The sequence below is a fragment of the Theobroma cacao genome, chromosome 8 (assembly GCF_053813885.1).
Source record: "Theobroma cacao isolate CCN51 chromosome 8, ASM5381388v1, whole genome shotgun sequence".
NCBI lineage: Eukaryota > Viridiplantae > Streptophyta > Magnoliopsida > Malvales > Malvaceae > Theobroma > Theobroma cacao.
In genome coordinates, this window is record NC_142646.1 from 25,995,884 (window position 1) to 26,008,632 (window position 12,749).

Sequence of the window (12,749 nt, forward strand, 5' to 3'; positions counted from 1 at the left end):
AGTTGTTTTAAAAATTTACAATATCAGTGTGGCCCCGGATTAAGTTAAGTTAGGTTAGGTTGAATAGAATGCATGCATTTGCATATAGAGCCTAAGGTTACCTAAACTTGCTCGTATATTTTTTTATATAGATTATAATGCCTCCTCGACGTGGACGCCCACCTCTCACTAGATCCGTTGGGAGGGGAAGAGGTCGTTCCCAACTTCATCAGCCAGATACAGTGGAGGAGGAATCAGCTGCATCTACCATTCGGGCAGCACCTGCTGCTGAGCAGGTCGATAGTCCTCCACATCCTCCATCTCCTCAGCCACCTACTGGTATTCCCGCCATGCCTACTGAGGCAGCACAGGCATTGGCAGCTTTCTTTGCAGCAATGGCTGGTCAAGCTCAGACTGGTCAAGTTCCACCTGTAGTGCCTCCAACTACTCCTTTAGTTCCACCACCAATACAGGATGTATCCATTTCCAAGAAGCTGAAGGAGGCTAGGCAATTGGGTTGTGTATCTTTCACTGGTGAGTTGGATGCCACTGTGGCAAAGGACTGGATTAATCAGGTGTCCGAGACTCTCTCTGATATGGGATTAGATGATGACATGAAGCTGATGGTGGCTACGAGATTATTAGAGAAGAGGGCTCGTACTTGGTGGAATTCGGTGAAGTCTCGTTCCGCTACTCCTCAGACATGGTCCAATTTTCTCAGGGAATTCGATGGTCAGTATTTCACTTATTTCCATCAAAAAGAAAAGAAGAGAGAATTTCTGAGTTTGAAACAGGGAAATCTAACTGTAGAGGAGTACGAGACTCGTTTTAACGAGTTGATGTTATATGTGCCGGATCTGGTGAAATCTGAGCAGGATCAGGCCAGCTATTTCGAGGAAGGGCTCCGTAATGAGATCAGAGAGCGAATGACAGTGATTGGTAGGGAGCCACATAAGGAGGTGGTACAGATGGCTTTACGGGCTGAGAAGCTCGCGACTGAGAATAGAAGGATTCGGACTGAGTTTGCAAAAAGGAGGAATCCTGGTACGTCTTCTAGTCAGCCAGTAAAAAAAGGCAAGGACTCAGCAACTTCAGGGAGCACTACTTCTGTTTCCGTGACATCTCCTCGACCTCCATTTCCACCATCACAGCAGAGACCTTCGAGGTTTAGCAGATCTGCTATGACTGGTTCTGGGAAGAGTCTCGGAGGTTTTGACAGATGCAGAAATTGTGGGAATTATCATAGTGGGCTATGTAGAGGGCCAACAAGATGTTTCCAATGTGGACAGACGGGTCACATTAGGAGTAATTGCCCACAGTTAGGACGAGCCACTGTAGCTGCATCATCTCCACCAGCTCGCACAGATATACAGAGGAGAGATTCTTCTGGGTTACCACCGAGACAGGGAGTAGCCATACGGTCTGGTGTGGAGAGTAATACCCCGTCACATCCACCTTCGAGACCACAGACTCGTACCGCGACAAGAGTTTTTGCTGTGACAGAAGATGAGGCACGAGTCCGACCTGGAGCAGAGACAGGTACTATGTCTTTATTTGATAAAGATGCTTATGTTTTGATAGATTCTGGCTCAGATAGATCTTATGTGAGTACGACATTTGCATCAATTACTGATAGAAACCTGTCACCATTAGAGGAAGAAATTGTAGTGCATACCCCTCTAGGAGAACAGTTGATTAGAAATACTTGTTATAGAGACTGTGGGGTAAGGGTAGGTGAGGAAGAATTTAGGGGTGACTTAATTCCTCTAGAGATCTTGGATTTTGATTTAATATTAGGTATGGACTGGTTAACTGCACATCGGGCAAACGTGGATTGTTTCCGAAAAGAAGTTGTTCTTTGGAATTCGGAGGGAGCAGAGATTGTGTTTGTAGGGGAACGTCGAGTATTACCATCTTGTGTAATCTCGGCCATCAAAGCTTCAAAATTAGTGCAAAAAGGGTATCCGACTTATTTGGCATACGTGATCGATACTTCAAAGGGGGAACCTAAGTTAGAGGATGTCCCAATAGTAAGTGAGTTTCTTGATGTATTTCCTGATGATTTACCGGGAATACCTCCTAATCGAGAGCTTGAGTTCCCTATTGATTTACTTCCGGGTACCGCACCTATTTCTATTCCTCCATATAGAATGGCTCCAGCAGAGTTGAAGGAACTGAAAGCCTAGTTGCAAGATTTGGTGGATAAAGGTTTCATTCGCCCTAGCATTTCTCCTTGGGGAGCACCAGTCCTATTTGTAAAGAAGAAAGATGGCACTCTTCGATTGTGTATTGATTACCGTCAGTTGAACCGAGTGACCATCAAGAATAAATACCCTTTACCCCGGATAGATGATCTTTTTGATCAATTACGAGGTGCTATGGTATTCTCTAAGATTGATTTGAGATCTGGGTACTATCAGTTGAGGATTAAGGAGCAGGATGTACCTAAGACTGCCTTCAGGACGCGTTATGGGCATTATGAGTTTCTGGTGATGCCGTTTGGTTTGACTAATGCCCTGGCAGTTTTTATGGATCTTATGAACAGGGTGTTCCATCCATACTTGGATAAGTTTGTGATAGTATTCATCGATGACATCCTGGTTTATTCGAAGAATGATGATGAACATGCTGCCCATTTGCGCATTGTGTTGCAAACTTTGCACGAGAGACAACTCTATGCCAAGTTCTCTAAATGTGAATTCTGGTTGAAGGAAGTGGTTTTCTTGGGACATGTGGTGTCCGAAGCTGGAATTTATGTCGATCCCAAGAAGATTGAGGCAATCTTGCAATGGGAGCAACCGAGAATGGTAACTGAGATTCGTAGTTTCCTTGGCTTAGCCGGTTATTACCGGAGATTTGTTCAGGGATTTTCTTTGATAGCAGCTCCTCTGACTCGTTTAACTCGTAAAGGAGTTAAGTATGAGTGGGATGATGTTTGTGAGAATCGATTTCAGGAGCTAAAGAACCGGTTAACCTCCGCTCCCGTTTTAACACTTCCTGTTAGTGGAAAAGAATTTGTGGTATACAGCGATGCATCTAAGTTGGGATTAGGGTGTGTGTTGATGCAGGATGAGAAAGTAATAGCTTATGCTTCCCGACAGTTGAAGAAGCATGAGACGAATTACCCTACTCATGACTTGGAGTTAGCAGCAGTAGTATTCGCATTGAAGATTTGGAGACATTATTTATATGGTGAGCGTTGTCGGATTTTTTCTGATCATAAAAGTTTGAAGTATTTGCTCACCCAGAAAGAGCTTAACTTGAGACAGAGACGATGGTTGGAGTTGATTAAGGATTATGACTTAGTGATTGATTATCATCCGGGAAAAGCAAATGTTGTAGCGGATGCTTTAAGTCGTAAATCCTCATCGTCGTTAGCAACACTTCGGAGTTCTTATTTTCCGATGTTACTTGAGATGAAATCTCTAGGGATCCAGTTGAATAATGGTGAGGATGGAACCCTACTTGCTAGTTTCATCGTGAGACCTTCATTGTTGAATCAGATCAGAGAATTGCAGAAAACTGATGATTGGTTGAAACAGGAAGTTCAAAAGCTGCAAGATGGAAAAGCTAGTGAGTTTAGACTTAGCGATGATGGTACTTTGATGCTTAGAGACCGAATTTGTGTCCCTAAGGATGATCAGTTGAGACGAGCTATTTTGGAGGAAGCTCATTCTTCCGCCTACGCTTTACATCCCGGAAGCACCAAGATGTATCGGACTATTAAAGAAAGTTATTGGTGGCCGGGTATGAAACGAGACATAGCAGAGTTTGTAGCGAAATGTCTCACATGCCAACAGATCAAGGCGGAGCATCAAAAACCGTCAGGTACTCTTCAACCTTTATCGATTCCTGAATGGAAGTGGGAGCATGTGACTATGGACTTTGTATTGGGTTTGCCGCGGACACAAAGTGGGAAGGATGCTATTTGGGTGATTGTGGATAGATTGACTAAGTCCGCCCATTTCTTGGCTATCCATAGCACGTATTCTATTGAGAGGCTGGCAAGACTTTATATAGATGAGATTGTGAGATTACACGGAGTCCCAGTTTCTATTGTGTCAGATCGAGACCCTCAATTTACTTCTCGATTTTGGCCGAAATTTCAGGAAGCTCTTGGAACTAAATTGAGATTTAGTACTGCCTTTCATCCACAGACAGATGGTCAATCTGAGAGAACTATTCAGACCTTGGAGGATATGTTACGGGCTTGTGTCATTGACTTTATCGGGAGTTGGGACAGACACTTGCCATTGGTGGAGTTTGCTTATAATAACAGTTTTCAGTCTAGTATTGGGATGGCACCATACGAGGCTTTGTATGGAAGGAAATGCCGAACTCCGCTCTGTTGGGATGAAGTAGGTGAGAGAAAATTGGTGAATGTGGAATTGATTGATTTGACAAACGATAAGGTCAAAGTTATCCGAGAGCGATTAAAGACAGCTCAAGATAGGCAGAAGAATTATTCGGATAAACGAAGGAAAGATTTGGAGTTTGAAGTCGACGATAAAGTTTTTCTTAAGGTTTCTCCTTGGAAATGTAATAATTTGAAATTTCCAAGTATTAAATCTTATTTGATTATACTATTGTGATAATTTGTGGTATTTATTAGATGATGAAAGGTGTGATTCGATTCGCGAAGAGGGGAAAGCTCAATCCAAGATACATTGGACCTTTTCGTATCATTGAAAGGATTGGGCCAGTGGCTTACAGACTTGAATTACCCCCAGAGTTAGATCGAATTCATAATGTCTTCCATGTCTCGATGTTGAAAAAGTATGTTCCCGATCCCTCTCACATTTTAGAGACACCTCCCATTGAGTTGCATGAGGATTTGAAGTTCGAGGTGCAGCTTGTACGTATTCTAGATCGAAAGGATCGAGTGCTAAGGAACAAGAGCATTCCAATGGTGAAAGTATTGTGGAATAATGCTCGAATGGAGGAGATAACGTGGGAAGTCGAGAGCCATATGAGAAACCAATATCCACATCTTTTATTCGAATCAGGTAAGTGAAATTTTGAGGTCAAAATTTTATTTTAAGGGGGGTAGTGCTGTAAAGCCCGACCTTATAAAATACTATTCATGACATACATGTGATGATAGCATGATTGCATGCTAGGAGAGTCCCGAAAAATTTACAAAAGTCAGTATTGTACCTAGAGGTACAACAAAGTTTATTTAATCCTCAAACTAGATCAAATAGGAATTTTAAGGTGAGATTAAGAGTTTCACAGTTCATGGATGACTTAAAATGGTAATTTGGAGTTTGAGGATCAATTTGGAGTCAAATCAGAATTTTCCCTAACTAGGGGCAAAATGGTCATTTGCCACCTGGGGACAAAATGGGAATTTTAGAAAAGATTTTTTTTGACCCCATTTGATTTATTAGAGTATAATTTGACTTATTGAAGTATGATTTGAGGTTTAGAAGTGAAAAATTTTAATTTCGGTATAATTTGGAGTATAGGGGTAAAATGGTAATTTTGCCACCTCAGGGGCAAAATTGTAATTTTCCACCACCAGGATATTTTTTCCAGCACATGGTCTTCCTTTGTCTTCATCTTTGACCCTTGACAAAACATGTGGTGGAGATAAATTGTTTAAATTTTTAAAATTTTAAAAACGGGCCAATGACATGATGCCATGTGTCATGCCTTTATTAATTTATTATTTTCTTTTTTAAAAGGCACAAAATCAGCCCATCTTCCACCCCATGGCCGGCCAAACCAGCAAGAAGAGAGAGAAAACAAAAAGAAAACCCTAGAGAGAGAAAATCAAAGAAAAAGTGTGAATTTTCAAGGAAATTAAGTGAAAAAGGTGAGTTTTTTCTATTAAGCTTGAGTTTTCTTATTCCCAAGCATTTCTCTTTATTTTCCATGATTAAATTACATGTTTTCATGATGAATTAAATTCTGGAAAAATGGGTTAGGAGAGAGAAAGTTGTTGGATTTATTTGATTTTAATTTATGTTAGTGTTTTTAGTTAGTTTAGCATATTTAGAAACAAAACAACAAGAAAAGAATTTATTTTCTCCCCCAACCATTAATGGCTGAATTTACCATGTAGTGAGTGAGGATGAGTTTGATTTTATTCTAGGAGAATTGGTTAAGGAATGATGAATTATGAGCCTAGAAAAATAATGGGAATTTTCGGAGCAAAAATACGAATTTTTACCCACTAGGGGTATTTTCGTAATTTGCTGTTGGGACTGATAATTTGCACCACACTGAGGGACATTAAGTTAATTTGGGTGCAATTGAGGTATAGAAACTGAAAAGAATTAAATTGGAGTTTAAACGGACCCGTTAAGAATTTAATCGGGTGATAAGACGAATTAGGCCAATACCGGGTTTAGATAGTTACCAGTGCATTTTGCATTCCATATCAGGCATTGGTAATCTAAATTAGTTTAATTTTGATTTAGTACCAACTTGGTGAAACTCTCGATTTTGTATTGTGTCAAGGTGGTGAGTCCTCCGATAAAGGCAAGGAAATTGCATCCGAGGACCAGTAGACAGAGTGCTTCGAAAGTCTGCATTCTAGACATAGTGAGTAAACTTACTGTCATTTTAATTATCTAGGGTGGTTTTTAGATGCTTTCATGAATTCTATGGAAAAGGGAATTTAAAAAGATAAATTTTCATGTTTTATGAATAAATGAGTTTCAATGAAATTAAATTATAAATTGTTTTGAAATTAATAGTGATTTTGAAAAATAGAGTACACGGAGACTGTTAATTGTGGCAATTTGATTGTTTAAATTAACTGGCTTATGATAAATCGAGCATGATTGGCTAGTTGGCAATTGTATTGAAATGCGAATTGTTTGGTTACCTTGAAAAACTACGAATTACAAAATTGCCATATCATGTTATTGAGTTTTATTATATGGTGGATTATATATTAATTAATCACTGCAGTAGGGGGTTTCTGTGGACCAGCCTTTTAGAGGGGCACGGTAAACCCCATTATATTCTTACCTCGAACGGAGAGGCGCGTAGGGTATCTCCTGGGGTAAAGTTTAGGGTTCACTTCACGCTAAACCACCACGTGAGGGGGAACTCAGCCAACGCCAAGGAACGGCTATGTTTTCAAAACAAAAACATGATTTATGTGAAATGTGAATTTTAATAGCCTTGGCGGTCTCGGTAGGATGCCTCGGCCAAGGTGTCCCCGAGAATGGATTTATGGCACAAGCCTAGATTTTTATGAGATTCATAAGCCTCTTTACGTGTTTTGAACAAAATGTGTTCTAATGCTATAACCCAGTTTATGATGATTTACTTTATTGTCTCCATGTACTCAACTCTAGATGTTTATGATGATGTTTGTTTACTCTTTGGGATTTTATAATCTCACCACCCTCCTTTCCACCCATTTCAGGTTCAGTATAGACTGTAGATAGCTGATCTCATCGAGGACTACAGTGGGATCTGCATTTTCCAAACCGTAGGTTCACAGTCCTCTTTACTTTTGTTTATTCGGGGGCACTCTTGTTATTGTAAATTAAATTAAATTTTTGGCTTACTGTATTTAAGTATGTATAAATTTATTTAGCTTTTACGCTATAAAAATTATTCACGTATAACTCTATAAATATTGTTTTATAAGAAAATAGAATATTTTACTTAATATTTCTTTTATTTTCTTATTATATTCAAATAACCATAATTTCGTTTTAAATGAAGATTTTAGACTTTTAAACTCATTTTGAATATGAATTATGTGTTTTGTACTTGTATATTACGTTTTAGCCAATTTTGAAATTTTTGAGAAAAATGACCAAAATACCCCTGTGAGACGAAAAATTAATATTTTATTTGTTTAAAGTTGGAAACAGCTTAAAATCTTTTAGAACACGATATTTGACAATGGTTGCTCACAAGGGAACAAAGAAACTGATAGTAAAGCCTTGCGGGGTTTCGGGTTGACATTCCGGGCAATAAGTGTCTACCGGGACACCGCGGTGGTTGTCACGGGCTCGAGGAGAGTACCGGGTCGTGACAAGTTACACGCCATGTTTAAATCACGCCATATTCAATAGATTTATTACAAGCTAAGTGCATTAGAGTTGTTACATGCAGGCATGGCATGTAACAACTCTGGGCAGTGTTTTAATTTACAGATTTCACTTATATAACTTCAACCCATCAACTTTGGGGTTCTGTGAATGTAAATTAATAAACCTAAGAATATACATTGATGTCATCTTTGCTCTTTGGTCTATAAATTGATGACGATATGGCTAGAAATAGACAGATAGAAATGGCGATGTTGGTAAAATTAAAGAGAGTTGGATGACGGGAGAGAGAAATCGAGAGCATAGCAAACGGATGTTGGAGAGAGAAATCAATAAAATTAGAGAGAGTTGAATGGGGAGGGAGAGAGATTGAGAGCACAGCAAACGGATGCTAGAGAGAGAAATCAAGAGGGGAAGTTGTGATAAATGGTTTAATTTATTTGAAATAACTTCAAGGGCATTTTTATCAAATCATCGTAAAAATTGGGTAAAAATAGTTAAATTTATATAAGGGGTTATTTTTGAAATAGTCTTATGATGTTAACCATTTCTCACAATTCCCTCTTAAAACTACTTATCTATTAAGTATTAAATGATTAATAATAATCTTGTATTGAATCAATTTGTTAATATTGAAAAGATCCTTTTCTTAAAAAACTTGGAAAGGTTTCTTAGGGCCAACTACCCTGTTAACATTTTATTATTCAAGAAATAAAGTACTTAATGGAAGGGGACTTGAACTTGACCTCTAGGAGTAAATGAGAGAGAAAGAAGAAGGAAGCCCTAGATGAAGTACTACTTCCTTTACATATGATCTATGAATGCATGAAGTAAAGAGTACTACTCCCTTACAAGAAATTAGAGACAATAAATAAGAAGTACTACTCCTTTACATTTGTTTAAATCTAACATAAGGTAGATTAATCCTATCAAGCTTTAAATACCTCTTAATTCACGTTTGACATTATGAAATACTCTGAGCCCTTGATGTGAATATCCTTGGTTGGAAAGAAAATCTGCGGCTTTGTTCCTCTCACGGTGAATATGAGTGATTTTATAAGAGAAGTTTTGCAAACATTTTCGAATAGATACTAAAATATATCTAACGTTATAAGATCCAGAACTTCTTTCTAATATCATGTTCAATACCACCATGGCATCCATTTCAATCAAAATGTTAGAAAAATAATATTCTTGGCATAAAAATAGCTTTCTTTGAGGGGCAAGAAGCTCAACTTTCAGTGAGTTATTAAGGCCAAAATTTTTAGAAAAATCAAACAGGAACATACATGTATGTTCTTACGCGACACCTGCACCTACAACATTTTGAAATTGATCTTTGAAGCTCCCATCAATGTTCAGCTTGATTTCATCTGAGTATGGCTTGAGCCATCTAATAATTTGAGGTGGCGTAGGTTGTTGATTCGGAAAGTTGATCATCCACAACTTTGCAATTTGTATATTGCCTTCCATTGCCATTTTTGCATTAGGTTCCCTTTATGAAGCTTCATAATGCGCCATATAACTCATTGAGGGTAGACTCTTAATTTCTTGTGCTTAACGTCATTTTATTCAACTCATAGGAAATAACACATAAAAGTGGGCATTAAAACTTGAATATGGCCCTTCTTTGTATAGTCGCCTATATCGAACCATGCCCAAACCACCTGCATAATGATCTCTAGCCAGATAACAATAACTTGAAAAAATTAAGCAAAAAAATTCGAAACTTGATAGATAGTCAGTCTTTGCCAAAAAACATGGAGCAAAGTTTCCTCAGAACAACAACATTGGCATTTTGACACCAGTTAAATTCCTTTAGATTTTAAGTGCATTTCAATATGTATCCATCCATTAATTACTCACCAAAAATAGAATGAAAATGTAAGTGGAATACTTTTATGCCAAACTAACTCAAAGGCATTACTCTTGGGTTGTTTTTGGTGAACTATATCCCATGCATTATTCCCAGTGAAATCACCATTAGAACTAAAAATTCAATAGGCTACATCATCACTAGTATTTCAATAGGAATTTCAGTGATGTCTTCAACCATAAATTCAAGAAGGAAAATTTTTAATTTATCCACATTCTAGTTATCATTATCATAAAAATAATGAACTTTAACCATAAAAAGTAAATGGGAAGGGAAAGAATTTACCAATGGCTGCTCCCCCATCCAACAATCATGCCAAAAGAAAAGCTCTCATTTTCCAATCTTCCATTGAATATCTTCTTATGTAATTCGACTACCACGTTTCAAAAGCTTGCATATAGAAGAATCACGAATCTTAGCTTTTACTAGCATGAAAAGATTCTTAGTAACTTCAAATTTATAAGATAAATATGCATGAATCAATTGTCATGTCCTTGAAAACTGATAAATAGCCATCTTCATTGAAAAACTTTAAAAGAACCTTAAAACATAATAACAATACCACAAGGAACATGAGAAATGAACAAAAACTCATGTGTCAAATGTTCATGAGATGGAGGAAGGATAGTCTAGCAAACCCACTAAGAAGAAAACTTTCTAATAATGCCCAAAAATTCAAGAAAGAAAAGAGTGCAGATTTCCATTATGGAAAATAGGTTTTTTCGAGAAAGATTGTTAGAAGAAGAAAAAATACACCATCAGGCAACAGTACAAAAAAAAGTTTGCTGTGATAATTTCAAAATCTTTTTTTTTTTTATAAACAATGATATATTTCATTAATAATGGGGTTAACTTTAAATTGTTCTCGTCATAACAAAACAAAAGTTCAACCCAGCAATATAATGTTAGCCTTAGTTTGCCATTTACAAAATGGACCTTCCCTGTTACAATTCCTAAGGATATACATAATTAGGTAATATGTATAGCCTAGCAATATTCATAAAACCTCATCCAAAGACATAAAACCAGCTGCCCCTTTAGCCAATGCCAACCTTACACCATGAGACATGAGCGGTGCTTGATGTCCACTTAAATGAATCATCAGATATCTGGTGGACATAACCAGACCATGTGGCAAAAGGTTAAATTAGATACATCTTCTTCCCTTTATAATAGCCAGTAGAAAGTTAAAAACTAGTTTAGGACCACATAAAAGTTTAAGATTGAAAATAGCCAAATCTCTTCTGCTAGAATCACATAACAGAGAATGAAGAATTTCTCATCACAATAAACAGAAGTTGTCCCAAGAATCTTTTCAAATTTCACACATACAGAAAGTTCCAATTTCACATGTTAATTTAAACGGCCATAAAAGCATCACCCATCCTTGCCTCCTAATTTAACAAACCCACGCATAGTAGACTGACTCAAAACCAACTCACAAAAACAAAAGACAAACAACCCAAAGCATCAACTTTTTAGTTCAAATTTTATGCACCCACAATGCAATCTCCCATAAATCCTCCCTCGTATGTGTAATGATACACCACACTAGTTATTCTTAGCTACCCTTTTGCGAGATGTTCATATTTAACTCCATGTTACTTACCGTCGCAACCACCCCATTGCTTTAGCGATAGTAATCCTCTCACTCCAATCCATCACCCCTTTCTCCATTAAATGTCTAACTATTTTGTATAATTATGCCCTAGTTTAAAATGTACAGGAAATACCTATATAAAATCATATTTTTAGGCTCCCCAATTGATGCCGCTAAAATTTACCAAAACTTTACAAATGCCCTACAACCCTTTATGTCCTTACCTAAAGGTGCTTAGTATATCTTTCAACCATTTCCACTACAAGTGCCAAACAATGACTTTATCTAATGCCCTTTCTCTATTCTAATGGTAGATACCTGTAATCAGACAAGACTCACATCCCATAACGTGATATTTTATGAGCTTAAATTTTGTATAAGGTGTTATTAAATAATTGTATCCCATTGTTTAGACTCTAGTGCCAAGTAAAAAAAGATACTTGTTCAACCGAAAGTCTAGAAACCAACAAAGTCCTTTATCAACAAGGTCAATCTATCAGATAATGAAGAAACAAGATTCAAACAGTAGCAAATAAATGCAACAACATACAAGAATGCAAGCTGCTCTATAAATTGAAAAGAAAGTAAAGCTGAAATGCACCATCTTGACTATAAGAGATGAAAAAAAGAAAAAAAGAAGCATGAAGCACACCATTTCATTAAGAAGAAACGACACTGTTTCAGTTATGTTTCAAGTTACCATTGATAGCTTTTTAATTGTTAGCTAGTTGAGTAATTAAATAGTTAGTTAGCATATTTTGTCTTTTTTTTGATTCATTTGTAAAGTCTTTGTATAAATAAACCCACGCATAGAACTTTTCAGAGCAGGAAGGATCAATCATTCCCAAAATATTCTTTGCATCATTCCTTATCTTTCTTCATGGTATCAAAGCCATTAAAGGCTTTACAGAGCTAGATTTGGGAATAAAGCAATGTTTTATAGTAGCTGTACACTCTGATATCGTCTTTCCTCAACAATCATCTTTTCTAGCTGATTAGTAAGTTTAATCATTCATCCCTTTGTTGATTTTTTATAGTCTTATAGAGAACCATGTTAGAGTCGACTAAATCGAGACCCCAGATCTCACAAACTTCTACTGATTCTATATCATCAATATCTCTTATTGTAGATCCATAATCCCCATCTTATTTACACCACATTGATCACCCAAGATCAGTTGTGATTACTCCCAAACTGACGTCCAATAACTATATGGCTTGGAGTTGTTCATTTTTATTAGCACTATCAATTAGAAACAAGATTGGATTCATC

General features: G+C 37.2%; 1 protein-coding gene across 1 annotated transcript; it reads left to right on the top strand.

The window, feature by feature from the left end:
- Window positions 1-374: 374 nt before the first annotated feature.
- On the top strand, window positions 375-7,612 carry LOC148761263 (uncharacterized). Its single transcript, XM_088809276.1, has 3 exons — window positions 375-1,518; window positions 6,445-6,528; window positions 7,364-7,612. Exons 1-2 carry the CDS (start codon window positions 375-377, stop codon window positions 6,492-6,494), a joined length of 1,194 nt encoding a protein of 397 aa, XP_088665402.1. The 3' UTR covers window positions 6,495-6,528; window positions 7,364-7,612.
- Window positions 7,613-12,749: the final 5,137 nt, after the last annotated feature.

Excerpts from the sequence above, each read along its gene's own strand:
- LOC148761263 (XM_088809276.1), top strand. The coding sequence starts at position 375 with ATGGCTGGTCAAGCTCAGACTGGTCAAGTTCCACCTGTAGTGCCTCCA. Across the intron at positions 1,519-6,444 it reads CCGACCTGGAGCAGAGACAG|GTGGTGAGTCCTCCGATAAA; the intron begins GTACTATGTCTT and ends TATTGTGTCAAG.